The sequence below is a fragment of the Aplysia californica genome, unplaced genomic scaffold, assembly GCF_000002075.1.
Source record: "Aplysia californica isolate F4 #8 unplaced genomic scaffold, AplCal3.0 scaffold00183, whole genome shotgun sequence".
Lineage (NCBI taxonomy): Eukaryota > Metazoa > Mollusca > Gastropoda > Aplysiida > Aplysiidae > Aplysia > Aplysia californica.
In genome coordinates this window covers 796,148-809,353 of record NW_004797453.1, presented here as the reverse complement: position 1 = coordinate 809,353, position 13,206 = coordinate 796,148, and the positions used below count along the sequence as shown (strand labels likewise).

At 39.5% G+C, this 13,206-nt stretch overlaps 1 protein-coding gene across 1 annotated transcript in view; it reads right to left on the bottom strand.

The window, feature by feature from the left end:
* Nucleotides 1-12,740, bottom strand: part of LOC106011779 (double-headed protease inhibitor, submandibular gland-like) — a 14,524-nt gene extending 1,784 nt beyond the window's left edge. Inside the window, exons 1-4 of the mRNA XM_013082599.2 lie at nucleotides 12,572-12,740; nucleotides 3,010-3,105; nucleotides 1,630-1,803; nucleotides 839-939 (exon numbers count right to left, since the gene is read on the bottom strand). Of these exons, the coding sequence (XP_012938053.1) occupies nucleotides 839-939; nucleotides 1,630-1,803; nucleotides 3,010-3,105; nucleotides 12,572-12,617 (417 nt within the window). The 5' untranslated portion in view covers nucleotides 12,618-12,740. The remainder of the gene's footprint in view (nucleotides 1-838; nucleotides 940-1,629; nucleotides 1,804-3,009; nucleotides 3,106-12,571) is intronic.
* Between the last annotated feature and the right edge of the window lie 466 nt (nucleotides 12,741-13,206).

The window sequence follows — 13,206 nt, the reverse complement described above, 5'->3', positions numbered from 1 at the left end:
TGTGTGTGTGTGTGTGTGTGTGTGTGTGTGTGTGTGTGTAAGAGGGAAGGGGGGGGGTGTAGTATATGTGTAATAAGGGTAAGTTTGTCTCCCTCTATGGAGAGTAAACCCACCACCCAGCTGGATTCCTTCTGGTCATTTCCTCGGATGCCGTCATGGCTAGGTAGCTATGCCAAATAGATACATTCTTTCCTTGTTTAGTCAAGGAGTTAATCTTGAACTGTAATTAAAAACTGTCTCATGGTTCAAGAGTGTGAAATTGGTGAGTGAAGTGAGGCAAGGCAAGGAATTGGACAGGATGACAGAAAAAAATAAAACAGTAGCCTTTGCAGGAAAAAACGGAGGCCTCGAGATAGAAATTTCTCTCTGTGGGATGAAGAAATAGATTGTAATAAAATTACACTCTTTAAATAAAACTGGAAAAAGTGTCGTCATTTTTTAAAACTTGATTACGCATCTGGCACACCTCCCTGACACATATATACCTCATTCAGGGAGATGAAAAACAGTTGTGTCGGATGCGATACAGATTTCACCTTGAGAAATTTTAACAGAATGTTCAGATTTTGGTTGAAATTATTAGTTTTATATTTCACACGTTGATTGATTTTCTTCATATTTACAAACTAGACTTTCCCTGATTTATCAATACGTTCAATGTTTTGTTAAAACTTGTACTGAGATGATCGAGTTACTGCCCTTTAAGTGGGTCCTCTTTTTAAAGAAAAATATCTTATCACTCTGTAGTTATTATTGCTTGCTACACAGAATATAAATACATGAACACTGTATTGTGACGGATTCACAAAGTGACATAGTGACATAAGAAACAGCATACCTGTCTTGTTGCAGGGCAAATGTCTCCTTTGGCAACTACAAAAAGCTTCACTCCCATTTTTGCAGCCTCACATTGCGAACGAAGGAAGCGGCACTTGTTGTCTAGTTACAGAGAAAATGATAAATCCAATGTCTTCCCGCCCGTTTCAGGGTATATGGTGAGATTTAAACAGTGGGGCTTACAACTGAAAACTTCATCAAACAGGAGTAAAAGTCGAGAGCAATAATTTACTGGCTTGTTCCTACCTACTTATTGGAGTGACAAGTTAACAGCGGGACTACATTGTAAAGTCGTTGAGGGAAGGTATCTTGACTCATATTTGAAACAATTACTTTTAGATTACAGAAAATTTAAAATAAAAATTCAGGCCTTACAATAATGCCTTATAATATATCAAGGTACGATATTGTATCTCTCCCAAGAAATCTGACCAACTTTTCAGACCCATGATAATATTTTTGACTCAGCAAGTTATCTGTAAGGTTGATGTGATTCAGTTGCTGTTACGCAAAAAGTAAAACATTTTGAGAATCAATTAAAAGTTTGAGCTCACTTATAAGAATATTATAGTTCCCTCAAAAGGTTTAATCCTTTTGCTGTCTACAAAATGAATATTCTTTCAAGAAAGTACTTGACACAATATATATAATATATACATGTATAATAAGATTTTTTTCACGTGATGTTGATTATATACCGTGTAAAATTTGGTATCCGAACTGATTCTGTCTTGACAACTGAAATGAACCAGCTATCTGTCTTTTGCTTGTTTGTCTATCTTTCTATCTCACCATAAATCATGCCATCGCTAGCACAGATGGGCGCCTTTTCCTCATTGCACAGATCATTGCAATGATCAGAAACATGGGTTGTGTTGCGACATGTTCCAAAGCTCTTTATGTGAAGGGCACGGCCATGGTACTCCAAGTGGATACAGGAAGCCACGGCGAACTCACACGTCGAAGCTGAGGAAAAATAATTCCGTAATACCAGCCTGGATAATTGGTAACTTGATGTGTTACAAAATGGAGTTATCAAAGTAAAATGAAGCTTTGAGCATCACAAGAAGAGACAGTGCAAGATCGTCAGATAACAAGTTTGCTCGACTCCCCGTCTGGAGTTCTTTACCAACGAATGGAATGGTTTGGTGTGAGCCAGTCTGGAGATATCAGTAGCATGTCGCGCCTGGGCCATTTTAAAAATTTTAGTTTGTGTGCTTTTCTGACTTTATTCACTTTGAAATTTTCAGTTACCTTTTCTCTAAGACCATTATTTCTTTATATATATATATATATATATATATATATATATATATATATATATATATATATATATGTATATGTATATATGTATATATGACTGAGTCCCAAAAGTTGGTTCTTTAAATAGTGCATATTTTCATTCCATCATCAAAGCAGGGAATATGCTACAATGATGTGCAAATTTCTGTGTATAATCAAGTACTTTGAATGAAGATATAACCCAAGAAAGCATTTCTTGTTCCAATAGCTCAATTAAGAGAAATTACAAAAGTATGTGGAAAACATAAAGCGGTGAAAACGTGACATTATATAAATGGTAACTTTAATGAAGGAAAATGCTCAACATCTCATGTTATTTCAGTAGTAAAAGGTTAAGTGTTTAAAAAGAGAACGCATTTTGGCGATTAACTGCCGGGGAGGAAGCCTCACACGGGGTGACAACTCTGGTGAAAGGACATTATGTTTCTCGTCAATTTCACCTTCTATTTTTTTGGGGGGGGGGGAGGGGGGGAAATGAGTCTAAATATGGGCATGTCATAAGCAAAAAAACTTCCTCATTGCAATTTCTGTCCTTTCATCATGTCCGTTCATGAGCGTTTGTTTCTCGGCTTTGCTACAACACTTTTTAATGAACCAACTAGTTCCATATTAACTTCCCCGAAGAGACTGAGCACGTAGTGCTACCATGAAGGAGATAGGAGGCACTTACGTTTTCTGTCATCACTTTTCCAGAAGAGATATTTTTTTAAGATTTCAAATGAAGTTAGTGTCTGTGCAGTACGGTGGCGGAAAATAAATGCGTAGTTTGTTTCAGTTTGTGGTGAGTTCACAATTATAGGGTTGAAAAGTAAAATCTTTTCTCTCTTCATGAAATAATCTAGAATACATCTAAGAAATAAGAATTGTTACCATAATTGACGTGGTCTGAACCACACACGTGTCTCTGGCGGGCATGGCTGCAGTCCCTCTTGCAATGGTCGTTGACATTGTGCAATTGGCAAAGAACTGAAAATGACGGAAAAATAAAGAATAATACATTCCTTGAGATGCTTGAAGAAGACCGTTTAAAGAAACAGTTAGAAGAGCAAAGATGTCACAACATCGGATTCATTGGACTATACAAGTCAAACAGTTCCACCTAGTAAATTATTGTGTTTTAGAGTTAAAAGTACCACTGCCTAACTACGTGGTCAAACAAATCAAAACGTAGAGTTATTCTAAAGCGTAAAGCAATGTCGGTTTCACAGTCCTGAAACTAAGGGATGATGCACTTACGATTGGATGGAAAGTACATGCTCAAACGACTAGTATGTGCTATGGCAAGATTTCCTTTTTTAAAAAGTGACCAAGCTGTCACATTCAAAGGGATGCGTAAACCCGTGCAAATCCTGAACGACAACATCTTTATGTCATCATCTAATATGTACCAGCGACTGCTTTCTATGGCCTGCGTCCGTGGTCCCCCTTGAATCTTCTATATTCAAGTATGAGTTTTCACCTGTGGCTCCTGCCTTATTTCACCACGACGGGAGTATGAGGAAAACGGACAAATCTCTCCTGGCCAGTCACATCATCAACATGTCCCCAAACATTGTTGTAAACGATGTCAACGACAAGCCTCATTATCCGGTGTATGATAGCATCCACATGCTTCATTGTCTAAACTGGACAAAGGTTGGAACAGTGGACACATTGTGTCAGCTATTCGTCAACTGTTTGCTCCACAACAGGACACCAGATGTTGAACTATGTGTCGTCTTTGACAGTTGTGAAACCATAACTACCAACTCACCTGAGCAAAAGAGAAGGAAGACTGCGTACACACTACATTCAGTCGTTGATCTTCATCACAGCACAAATGTGTAGACTGACAAAGATTTGTTCCGTACCAATCTTCAGAATTAGCAAGCATTGGTGGGACTCTTAGGGTCGTCATTAGAGGAACAGGACATTTGTGTTGCTCATGCCAAAGAAGAAGGGGATGGGGACACACCCATTGGGAGAAAGGTGTTACAGTTTGCAGCTGAAGGTTTACCCGTGGTTGTCTTGGCTAATGGTACAGATATACTGGTAAAGCTTCTGTATCATGTGAGCAAGGACATGAAAGTCTACATATCTGAAGCGTCCAAATAATTTCTACTCAAGCAGCTAAAATGACCATAGGTGAGAACATGTGCTGCAGCATCCTGGTTGCACCTGCTGTGTCAAGATCTGACGCAAAGTCTGCTGTCTTCGGAATGGGTAAGCTGTTGCAAAAGACAGAGCATTGGCAACAGAAGACCACTATTTTTGGACAAACAGATGCCAATGTAAAGAACAGCACAGACATAGGAGTCAGGTTCTTGTCATTCCTTTACTGCAGTGGACCGCAAAAGCTGAGCCTTACTGATCTTCGCTATCAACAGTTCATCTCCCCAAAGTACTTTCCACTTAAACGGATGGCTCCAGCAGAGAGAGCCGCACAATTCCATGCCCTTAGAGTACATCACCAGGTCAGTACATGGCTTAATCTGTGCACTGTCTTTGTTGATTACGACTACTTTACTGTGAGTGACAACATTGGGAATCCAGTGATAACTGACAATGCTCCGGCCCCAGATAAACTGATGCGTGAAATCTGCTGTTCGTGTAAGAGCAGCACGCTACTATGAAAATAATGTACTTGCTGCAAGTACAACATCCCTTGCAGTATACATTGTCATTGTAGAGGACAGTATGAAAATGCTTCAGAAATGGACAAAATTTAAACTGGACCTTGGGAAGGAACCGCCGAGCTCAGTATCCTCTAGTTTACACATTGAGTGTGCCTGGCCTACGACGCGGATGGGGTGGAAGGGGGACTGGCTCTACAAATCAACGCAAACAGACTTGTTCTTAAGTTCCCGAACTAGGCCGTAACAAGGGTAGGAAGGACTCTATAGCTCTTCAGAGCAACCAATCTAAAAGAAGAAAACTCATACACTGCAGAAGTCATACACATAAGACCATAACTCAAACAATCGGTTAGAAATGGGAGGGGGGAGGGGGGATCCAAATGTGAAATCACGAAGAGATCTTTTTTCGCCCTAACTTTACTATTTTTACTTATCTTCCCGTGTTTACCAAACGAATTTTCATGAAATTTGACTTACAAAAGCCGAGCTGCATGCTATGCCCAAACATGGATTTATTTTCTAGATTTATATGACCACACCATATCTTTTTGTTTTTGAACATTTAACATTATTATCTCAATCATGTGTTTACCGCCAATAGGTAACCTAAATGTAATTTAATTCCATAAACAACATAAATTATGTGTTTTTCTTGTTGAAACGTCGAATTTGATACCAAACACGACCATATTTGAGCTATTTTTAAAGATGACCTTGACAATGACCTTGACCTCTTATAATCTTTAAATGCTAATTAAGTGATAACTATTGGGTCAATTTTAAAAATAAAAGTATTTTTGTTTTTCATTTGACAATCTCTTTCATTCTGAACAAATAATGACATCTTTTATCGAATTCGAAAATTGACCTTTTTGACTTTTTTAGGTTAAAATTAAGCATGTTCCCCGGGGCGATTTTGGTTCAGTTTTTTGGGGTAGTACTTAACAGCTTAAAGTTCAAGCTGACGCAAAAAAATTGGTTGTTATGTTTCATGTCCGGGTTGAATGTCAATTTTTACTGGCCTATAGCCCTAATCGAAATTCGAAGCGCTATGAACGGTGACGTGATGTCAACACGTTGTACTGTCTGCGACAACCACACACGCGCGCTCAGTGACTGGCGTTCGTTGAACAGCACAAGTCTGATCTAGACTATCTCAATATAAGAAAAGACGATTCGACAGGGCTTCGAATTGCAGAAGTTAGATCTGGGCTTATGTTATACAAGAAAAAACTATTCGACGGCGCTGTGAATACCGGATGTTAGATCTGGGCTTATCCCATGTAAGAAAATACGATTCGACGACGCGGTGTTTAGCTAGCGGATGTTGAGTAGCGGCACTTAGGTCTGGGTTTATGCTTATCAAAATATATAACCAAAAAAATATTCGACGGAGGTATTTGACTGTCATGAATAGTGAGCTCACGCTTCGAAGCTTCGTTGATTTTTTATTTATTCAAAATCGCTCAGCACTACTGGGTACAGATACCTGCCCATCCCTACTGAACAAACCATCTTGCTTTGTAACGAATAATGCGTCATACCATAATGTAGTGGGGAAGGTGGACAAAACTCCAACAAGTGCAAGCTGGAAAGAGGGAATAAAAGATTGGCTCAACAAAGAGAGCATACCATTTGCACCTTCTCAGCTTAAACCCAAGCTCATATTGCTCATTAAAGAAAGTAGAAAGGCGAAAAGATTGTTACTTCATAAAATTATCATTGAGGAGCAACGACACGTTTGTCTACGGTTGTCACCCTTCCACTTCCACTTGAAAACAATAATTATTGAACTCGTGTGGGCGAAGATCAATTAAGGCATCTCAAAGTACAACCTTTAAATATTGAAAAATGTCAAACAGCTAACAGAAAATGCGATATCTCGAGGGAACAAAGTTTTTTGGGGGTGGTGTGAAACACAGGACTTCAGTTCATACAACCAAGAGTAGTGATCAACCCGTGTGAAGACTCGTTTGGCTCGCTGACAGAAGAAAGGTAGGTCAATGCTTAGACAACTTCTTGCCACATACTGTAAGCACTAAATGTGTTGTACCAATGATAAAGAGTAATAAATTAATCAGTCACTAATTTGAATTTTCATAATGTCGTGGGTGCACATAACTATTACTAAAAATATTGTTCAAATCGAACAAGTTGTTGCTGAGATATTTGGCTTCACATACTATGGGAGGGGCGGGAATTTAATTTTGTGAGAAATAAGTCTAGGCAAAAAGCTGAAAATTGACGGCAATTTAAATTCCGGCTCTTTCAAGAGATTTAAGAACATAGACAAAGCAGTCCTTTCTGCAATGTATTTTTATGATGGATGTGAGGTTTGACCTGATCGGCACAAGTGCACTGCAACCGTCTTTGACGGAGAAAACTTGAAACCGTGTTCATGCCCCCACTATTCAAGTTTTTGCAGCTGAAATTTTCATTGAAATTTCCAAAGAAGGCAGGGCGAGAGCTTCAAGTCTCCAAGAATGTTGTACTTCCAGGTTGCGTCGAAGGCTTTATCTAGGTTTTAAAAATAAGACGGCAATCATGTGGCCTCACGTCCAGCGTATAAACGTCTCCAGACGGACCAGGTGATTCAGAGTGGATCGAGTTTTCCTGAATCCGTACTGGAGACCGCTCAACGAGCCCATGAGTTGTCGGGGAATCGTTTTTTTTTTCAGCATGTTTGCACAGACAGTTCGTTAATCCGATTGGTCTGTAGTTGGATGGGTGTGTGTGGTCTTTGTTACGTTTGGGTACTGGAGCGACAGTGGCGAGACCCCAAAAACTACGGAACAGAGTGCGGAGCGCCACATGTTGTATATCTAGTAGGAGAGTGTTTTTATATGTCTAATGATCTGGTTGTGTATTGCATGGTGTCAGTTCGTCTAATCTGAAGTCTGCGTTGAAGGTTTCAGTGTTAGAGTGGAAGTTCAGTTGTTGCTGTTCTCTGTTAGCTTTGATGTTTTGGAGAGAGATGTTCCAATAATTTTGGAAATGTATTTTCGAAGGGATTGTCCTTTGCTCTCCCTGAGACATCTACGTGCCTCAGCTCGAGCTTTTAAAAGATTTATTTTGTTTTCTGCGGTGTTGTTGTCGACGGCTCAGTGAATGCTGCTTTTTTTTCTTTACCGCATCATTGCAATCCCCAGAAATCTTTTCCTTTCGGGGTTTTAGAGATGTATGAGTTTTTGGCATATTTCTATTTCGTGGAATTTCTTGTAGTTGAGGTCGAAAGTGGGGTTCAATGACGAACCTGTTCCAGTATGCTTTTTTTTAAATTGAAGAATTCCAGGATCTGGTTGTTTTGGAGGCTATTGTTATTAAAGGAATTGGGAAATGATCCGGTCTTCTAGCCCTGACCACTCAAGATCTTGGACTATTGGAACGTACAAATTGACATCGAACCCGGACGTGAAAGATGACCTCTCCCATTTCTAACCGATTGTTTGAGTTATGGTCATAAGTGTATGACTTATGTTCATATATACAAATAATGAGAACAATTTAAAGGCAAACAAGTAACCAGCTATGAAAAACAAAATCTTACAGTCAAACAATTATTCTTCATGTGTTTTTCATATCCACAAGGCAATGATGGTTTTATATTAACACAGTTTTCCTTCTCCTGGACAGATTGCCTTTCAGAGCTGTTGATCTCTGTCGGAACAAGGTTTGATTTTGGAGTTTCCTTCTTCTAGGTTGGTTACTCTGAATAGCTATAGAGTCCTTCCTACCCTTGTTATGGCCTAGTTCGGGAAGGTAGGAAGAAGTTTGTTTGCACGCCGTGGGCCAGGCACACTCAATGTATAAGAGGGTGCTGAGACATCATTCCTTTGTTCCTACCCTGGGCCCAATTTAAATTGTGTCCGCTTCTGAAGCATTTTCACACAGTCCGCTGCAATGAGAATGTACGGGATGTTGTACGTGTAGCAAGTACAGGATTTGCATAGTGGAGAGCTGCTCTTACACGTGGAGCGAATTTCATGTAGCAGTTCATCAGGGGCCGGAGCATGTCAGTTATCACTGGACTCAAAATGCTGTCACTCACAGTTAAGGCCTAACAAACAAAGTCAAAGATAGCGTGGAGATTAAGCCTGGTGGTGCACTCTAAGAGCATGGAATTGTGGGGCTCTCTCTGTTGGAGCCATCCGTTCAAGTGGCACGTACTTTGGGGAAATGAACTGTTGAACTCAGGTTTTGCTGTCCATTGCATTAGAGGAATGACAAGAACTTGACTGCTATGTCTGTGATATCCTTTACATTTGCATCTGTTTGCCCAAAAATAGTGATCTGCTGTTGCCAATGCTCTCACTTTTGCAACTGCAACAGCTTGCCCATACCGAAGAGAGCAGACGTTGTGTCACATCCTGACACGGCATGTGCAAACAGGGCCTATGATCATTTTAGCTGCTTGAATTTCTATTTGGACATTACTTCGCTTCATTTTAAGCAGACTTCCATGTCCTGGCTCAAATGATGAAGAAGTATTACCAGGTGCAAACTGTAACACTTTTCTCACAACGGTTGTGTCCGTATCCCCTTCTTCTTCGGCATGAGCAACACAAATGCCGCTTCTTCTAATGACGACCCTAAGCGTCGCGCCCATGATGGCTTATTGCGTACGCAGTCTCCCTCCTCTTTTGCTCAGGTGCTTTAGTAGTTATCGTTTCACAACTGTCAAAGACGACACAAAGTTCAATATCTGGTGTCCTGTTGTGGAGCAAACGAATAGCTGACACAATGTTTCTACTGTTCCAACCTATGGCCAGTTTAGGCGATGAGGCATGTAGATGCCATCATACATCAGATAACGAGGCTTGTCGTTGACATTATTTACAACAATGTTAAGTGATATTATGATGTGATTGGCCAGGAGAGATTTGTTCGTTTTCCTCATACTCCCGTCGTCGTGAAGTAAGGCAGGAGCCACATGTGAAAACTCATACTTGAATAAAGAAGTTTCATATTCAAGGGGGACCACGGAGGCAGGCCATTGAAAACAGTCGCTGGTGCATCTCAGATGATGACATAAAGATGTTGTCGTTCAGGATTTGCACGAGTTTACGCATCACCTTGAATGCCATAGCACATACCAGTCTATTTAGCATGTACTTTCCAGCCAATCGTAAGTGCATCATCAACGTTGACCCTGCTATCGGCGTCCACATCTGTAGAAATATTCATGAAAGTTCCTTTCCCTGAAGGTTTGAACTGTATGTTCATACTGTGTGCCTCCAGAAATGACACAAAGTTCTTCAGATCATCAGTGTCGCGTCTCCGAGAAGCCAGGCGCATTTCTCTCCTAGAATCTTGTTTTCTAGATCTAAGCTATCTTCACATTATAAAAAAATACAATACCAAAGAAAAGAGAATCTTTTCGCCTCAGTTGTTCAACCCTAAACGCCGTTGCAATCTAAACGATACAGACGAAAACTCAATCAAAAGCTGAAGTGATAAATGAAATTAAGCTTTTCGCCTCGCACGCACCACGCTGGCGCGCTGTTTTTCACATCACTTTCCACTCACCGCGAGCGCCATCCTGGATTCGGGTAGTTGTGCATGCAAGAAAGAGATTGCCTTTTCGTTTTTCACTCTCAAACTTTCAAAAAGTATTCAGATATCATTTTGGAATTGTTTCTTGTTGTCGAAAGTTGAGTTGCTTGAACGCATCGATTTACAGGCGAATTTGTAAGATCACATCCGAGAGCGTTACCGAAACGTTTTAAGTTATACGTTGAAAGCCGCGGCGCTGAGAAGACTCGCTCTCAAATGAGTCACAGATTCTACGTGTACACGGAAAGATCGGATGATGAACCTGATGTTGAAACAGAAGAAGATTGTAATGATTGGGATGAGGTTAACAGTTGACAATAAAGCATAACCGTTAGATTTTGATAAAGAAGCGACCCGTACAGAACCAAGTATACGAGAGAGTAGAATTCGTAGACATGAGAGGACGGACTGACGGGAGTGTTGAAATTACGATATGGAGACCGATGTAGTTGTAAAGTTACAAAGGAGAGTAAAGCATGACACACAAAAATATTATAATAACAAGAATAAGTATTTTTAGGATTAAGTATTATTAGGATTAGAAGATAAAATGCTGCGAGCTTGAAACACAAGCTATTTTCCCCTCGATTCTCAGCTGACTGGTACAAGGTGTGTTTTAGATATTTACTGACTGAAGTTGATGAACTTTTATAAAACTGAAACAAAACAACGATAAGAGTAAAGTCTTTGGAGTGCCACCTTAATTACCTTACTTTGAACCTGTCTGTAGATTTTCCTGTCTACTCAGTGACGCTGTTTGTTCATCCTTTTTTTCTGCTCCCGTTTTTTCTCTCCTACACTGCTCTGCTCTTTGCAAAATGGTATTTTCAAGACCAGACATGTTTTGTGACATTATCTTTTAGGAAAAAGCTATACCAAAGAAAACACAGATGTTAGGAACGTGCAGGAAACAATAATTATCGAATTTGACTGTAGAAGAAAGCATTGGCAAATGGTGTTCAGGTGGATCAACATTCAAGAATCTAAGTCAAGTCTCTTTACGTGCAGACAGACAGACAGACAGACAGACAGACAGACAGACAGACAGACAGACAGACAGAGGTAGAGAGAGAACAGACATACATCTGTGGTATAGCAATAAGGCGCTTCGCTGCCGCTCGCAGAATACCCGAATTCGATACCCGAGTGAGGAGAAAATCGTTGGATTCCTCTCAATCCGCGTTGTTTCATTATTGATCAAAATAATGTCGGTAAGGGTGTAAAACTTCTTCAGTTGTATTATAATTGTAATATTGAGAGAGAGAGAAAGAGAGAGAGAGAGAGAGAGAGAGAGAGAGAGAGAGAGAGAGAGAGAGAGAGTTCCCGTGGTAGATTTCCGTTGAATTTTTTTAAAAATTATACATGTACTTAATACCCTAAAGAACAAGTTTACGCACAAATTTGGTTGTTAACCTTAATGTCCACGTCCACACCATTTTCATGTCAATTTTTACTGGCCTACAATTCTATACGATTCTGCTGTGAACAAAAATATTTGATTCCAGTTTTAAAACTACCTCAACTTACTGATAAAATACAAAGGTGCTTATTTCATTTATCGGCGCATATCCACACACAGATTGTACGCAAGATATCACTGTCTGCTAACACGCTCAAACTTTCATTTCATTTAACCATATAAGTATGCACATACAATCTAAGAGCAGGAACACCATCCCATTAAAGAAAACAGAGCTCTCATCATGGATATAGTCTTGAAAGTTTTTAAGAAGAAAAAAAAGGTCTGGAGCCGCGAGAGTGTACAAATTTGGCGTTTTAGAAGGTGGTGTTGTCAAAGAAGAACACCCTGTGGGGCTAAAGCTGCAAGCCCTACACCACAAGACGCCATTGGTTAACCAATGTTATTAAATAATTACCCCGTGCTCATCTAATACGCTATGAGAAAGCCTAGTTTATGAGAGACTCGAGACCAACAGCAAAAACCGGCTCAAATTTTCATGGCGTGTAATTCTTTCACAAGGAGTATCAAAATCTCATAGAAATCAAAATTTAAGGACTAAATAAATTCTTTGAAAGTATAAAGCGTAAGTCAGGCATCTTTTTTCATGTGATGGCGCGACAACGCCCTCGCTTCTTTGCCAAAAAAAAAACATTCACAAAACTAAATTCTATAATACCGGTATTTCCTATTCCAATGTGTACATAGCAAGTTAAAATGAGGCATACGTAAAATGTGAAATGAAACAAGCAATTTCAAAAATGAATATACAAGGATGTTATATATGAAAAAAAAAACTATTTGCCTGCGGTAACAGCCAAGCCCAGGAACAAACAAAATTTCACAATCATGGTTGCTGAAGTGACAGTCAAAAGATCCTGGTCGATCAAAGAAACAAGAACTGATGTGTTTCCTCTCTTCTGGCTACCACTTCGTGACTAAGGACCTATAACTGTGGTAGACTTTCCACCTTATCATATTACGAAACAGTAATTGTTTGATAAGAGATTGAGCTGGCCAACGCCTTGGAGCTTTCTCCAGTTCTAGAATAAACTCTCTTGTTACGTAAACATACTGTGGCGTGATGTTTGCGGTGTTTCTACTAACCGAGAAATAAAGTAAAAGTAAAACTTGAAAACAATTGTACCACTTTCTTAATTCTATATTGTGCCTTATAAAACATACTTCGATATAATGTGCCTCTTTGGAAAAGGCTTGTCTTCAAGTCTGCCGACACAACACAATATAGCAATTTTATATATATATATATATATATATATATATATATATATATATATATATAATTGCGTACATGTGGATGGTTGTATTCTATCGCTGAAAAAACTACAGAACGTAGAACAATGAAAAAATTACTGAAGGTAGTTCAAAGACCAAGCTAGGTTTCTATCTGTTCAGCAAATGCGTCCATTTACATTTGCC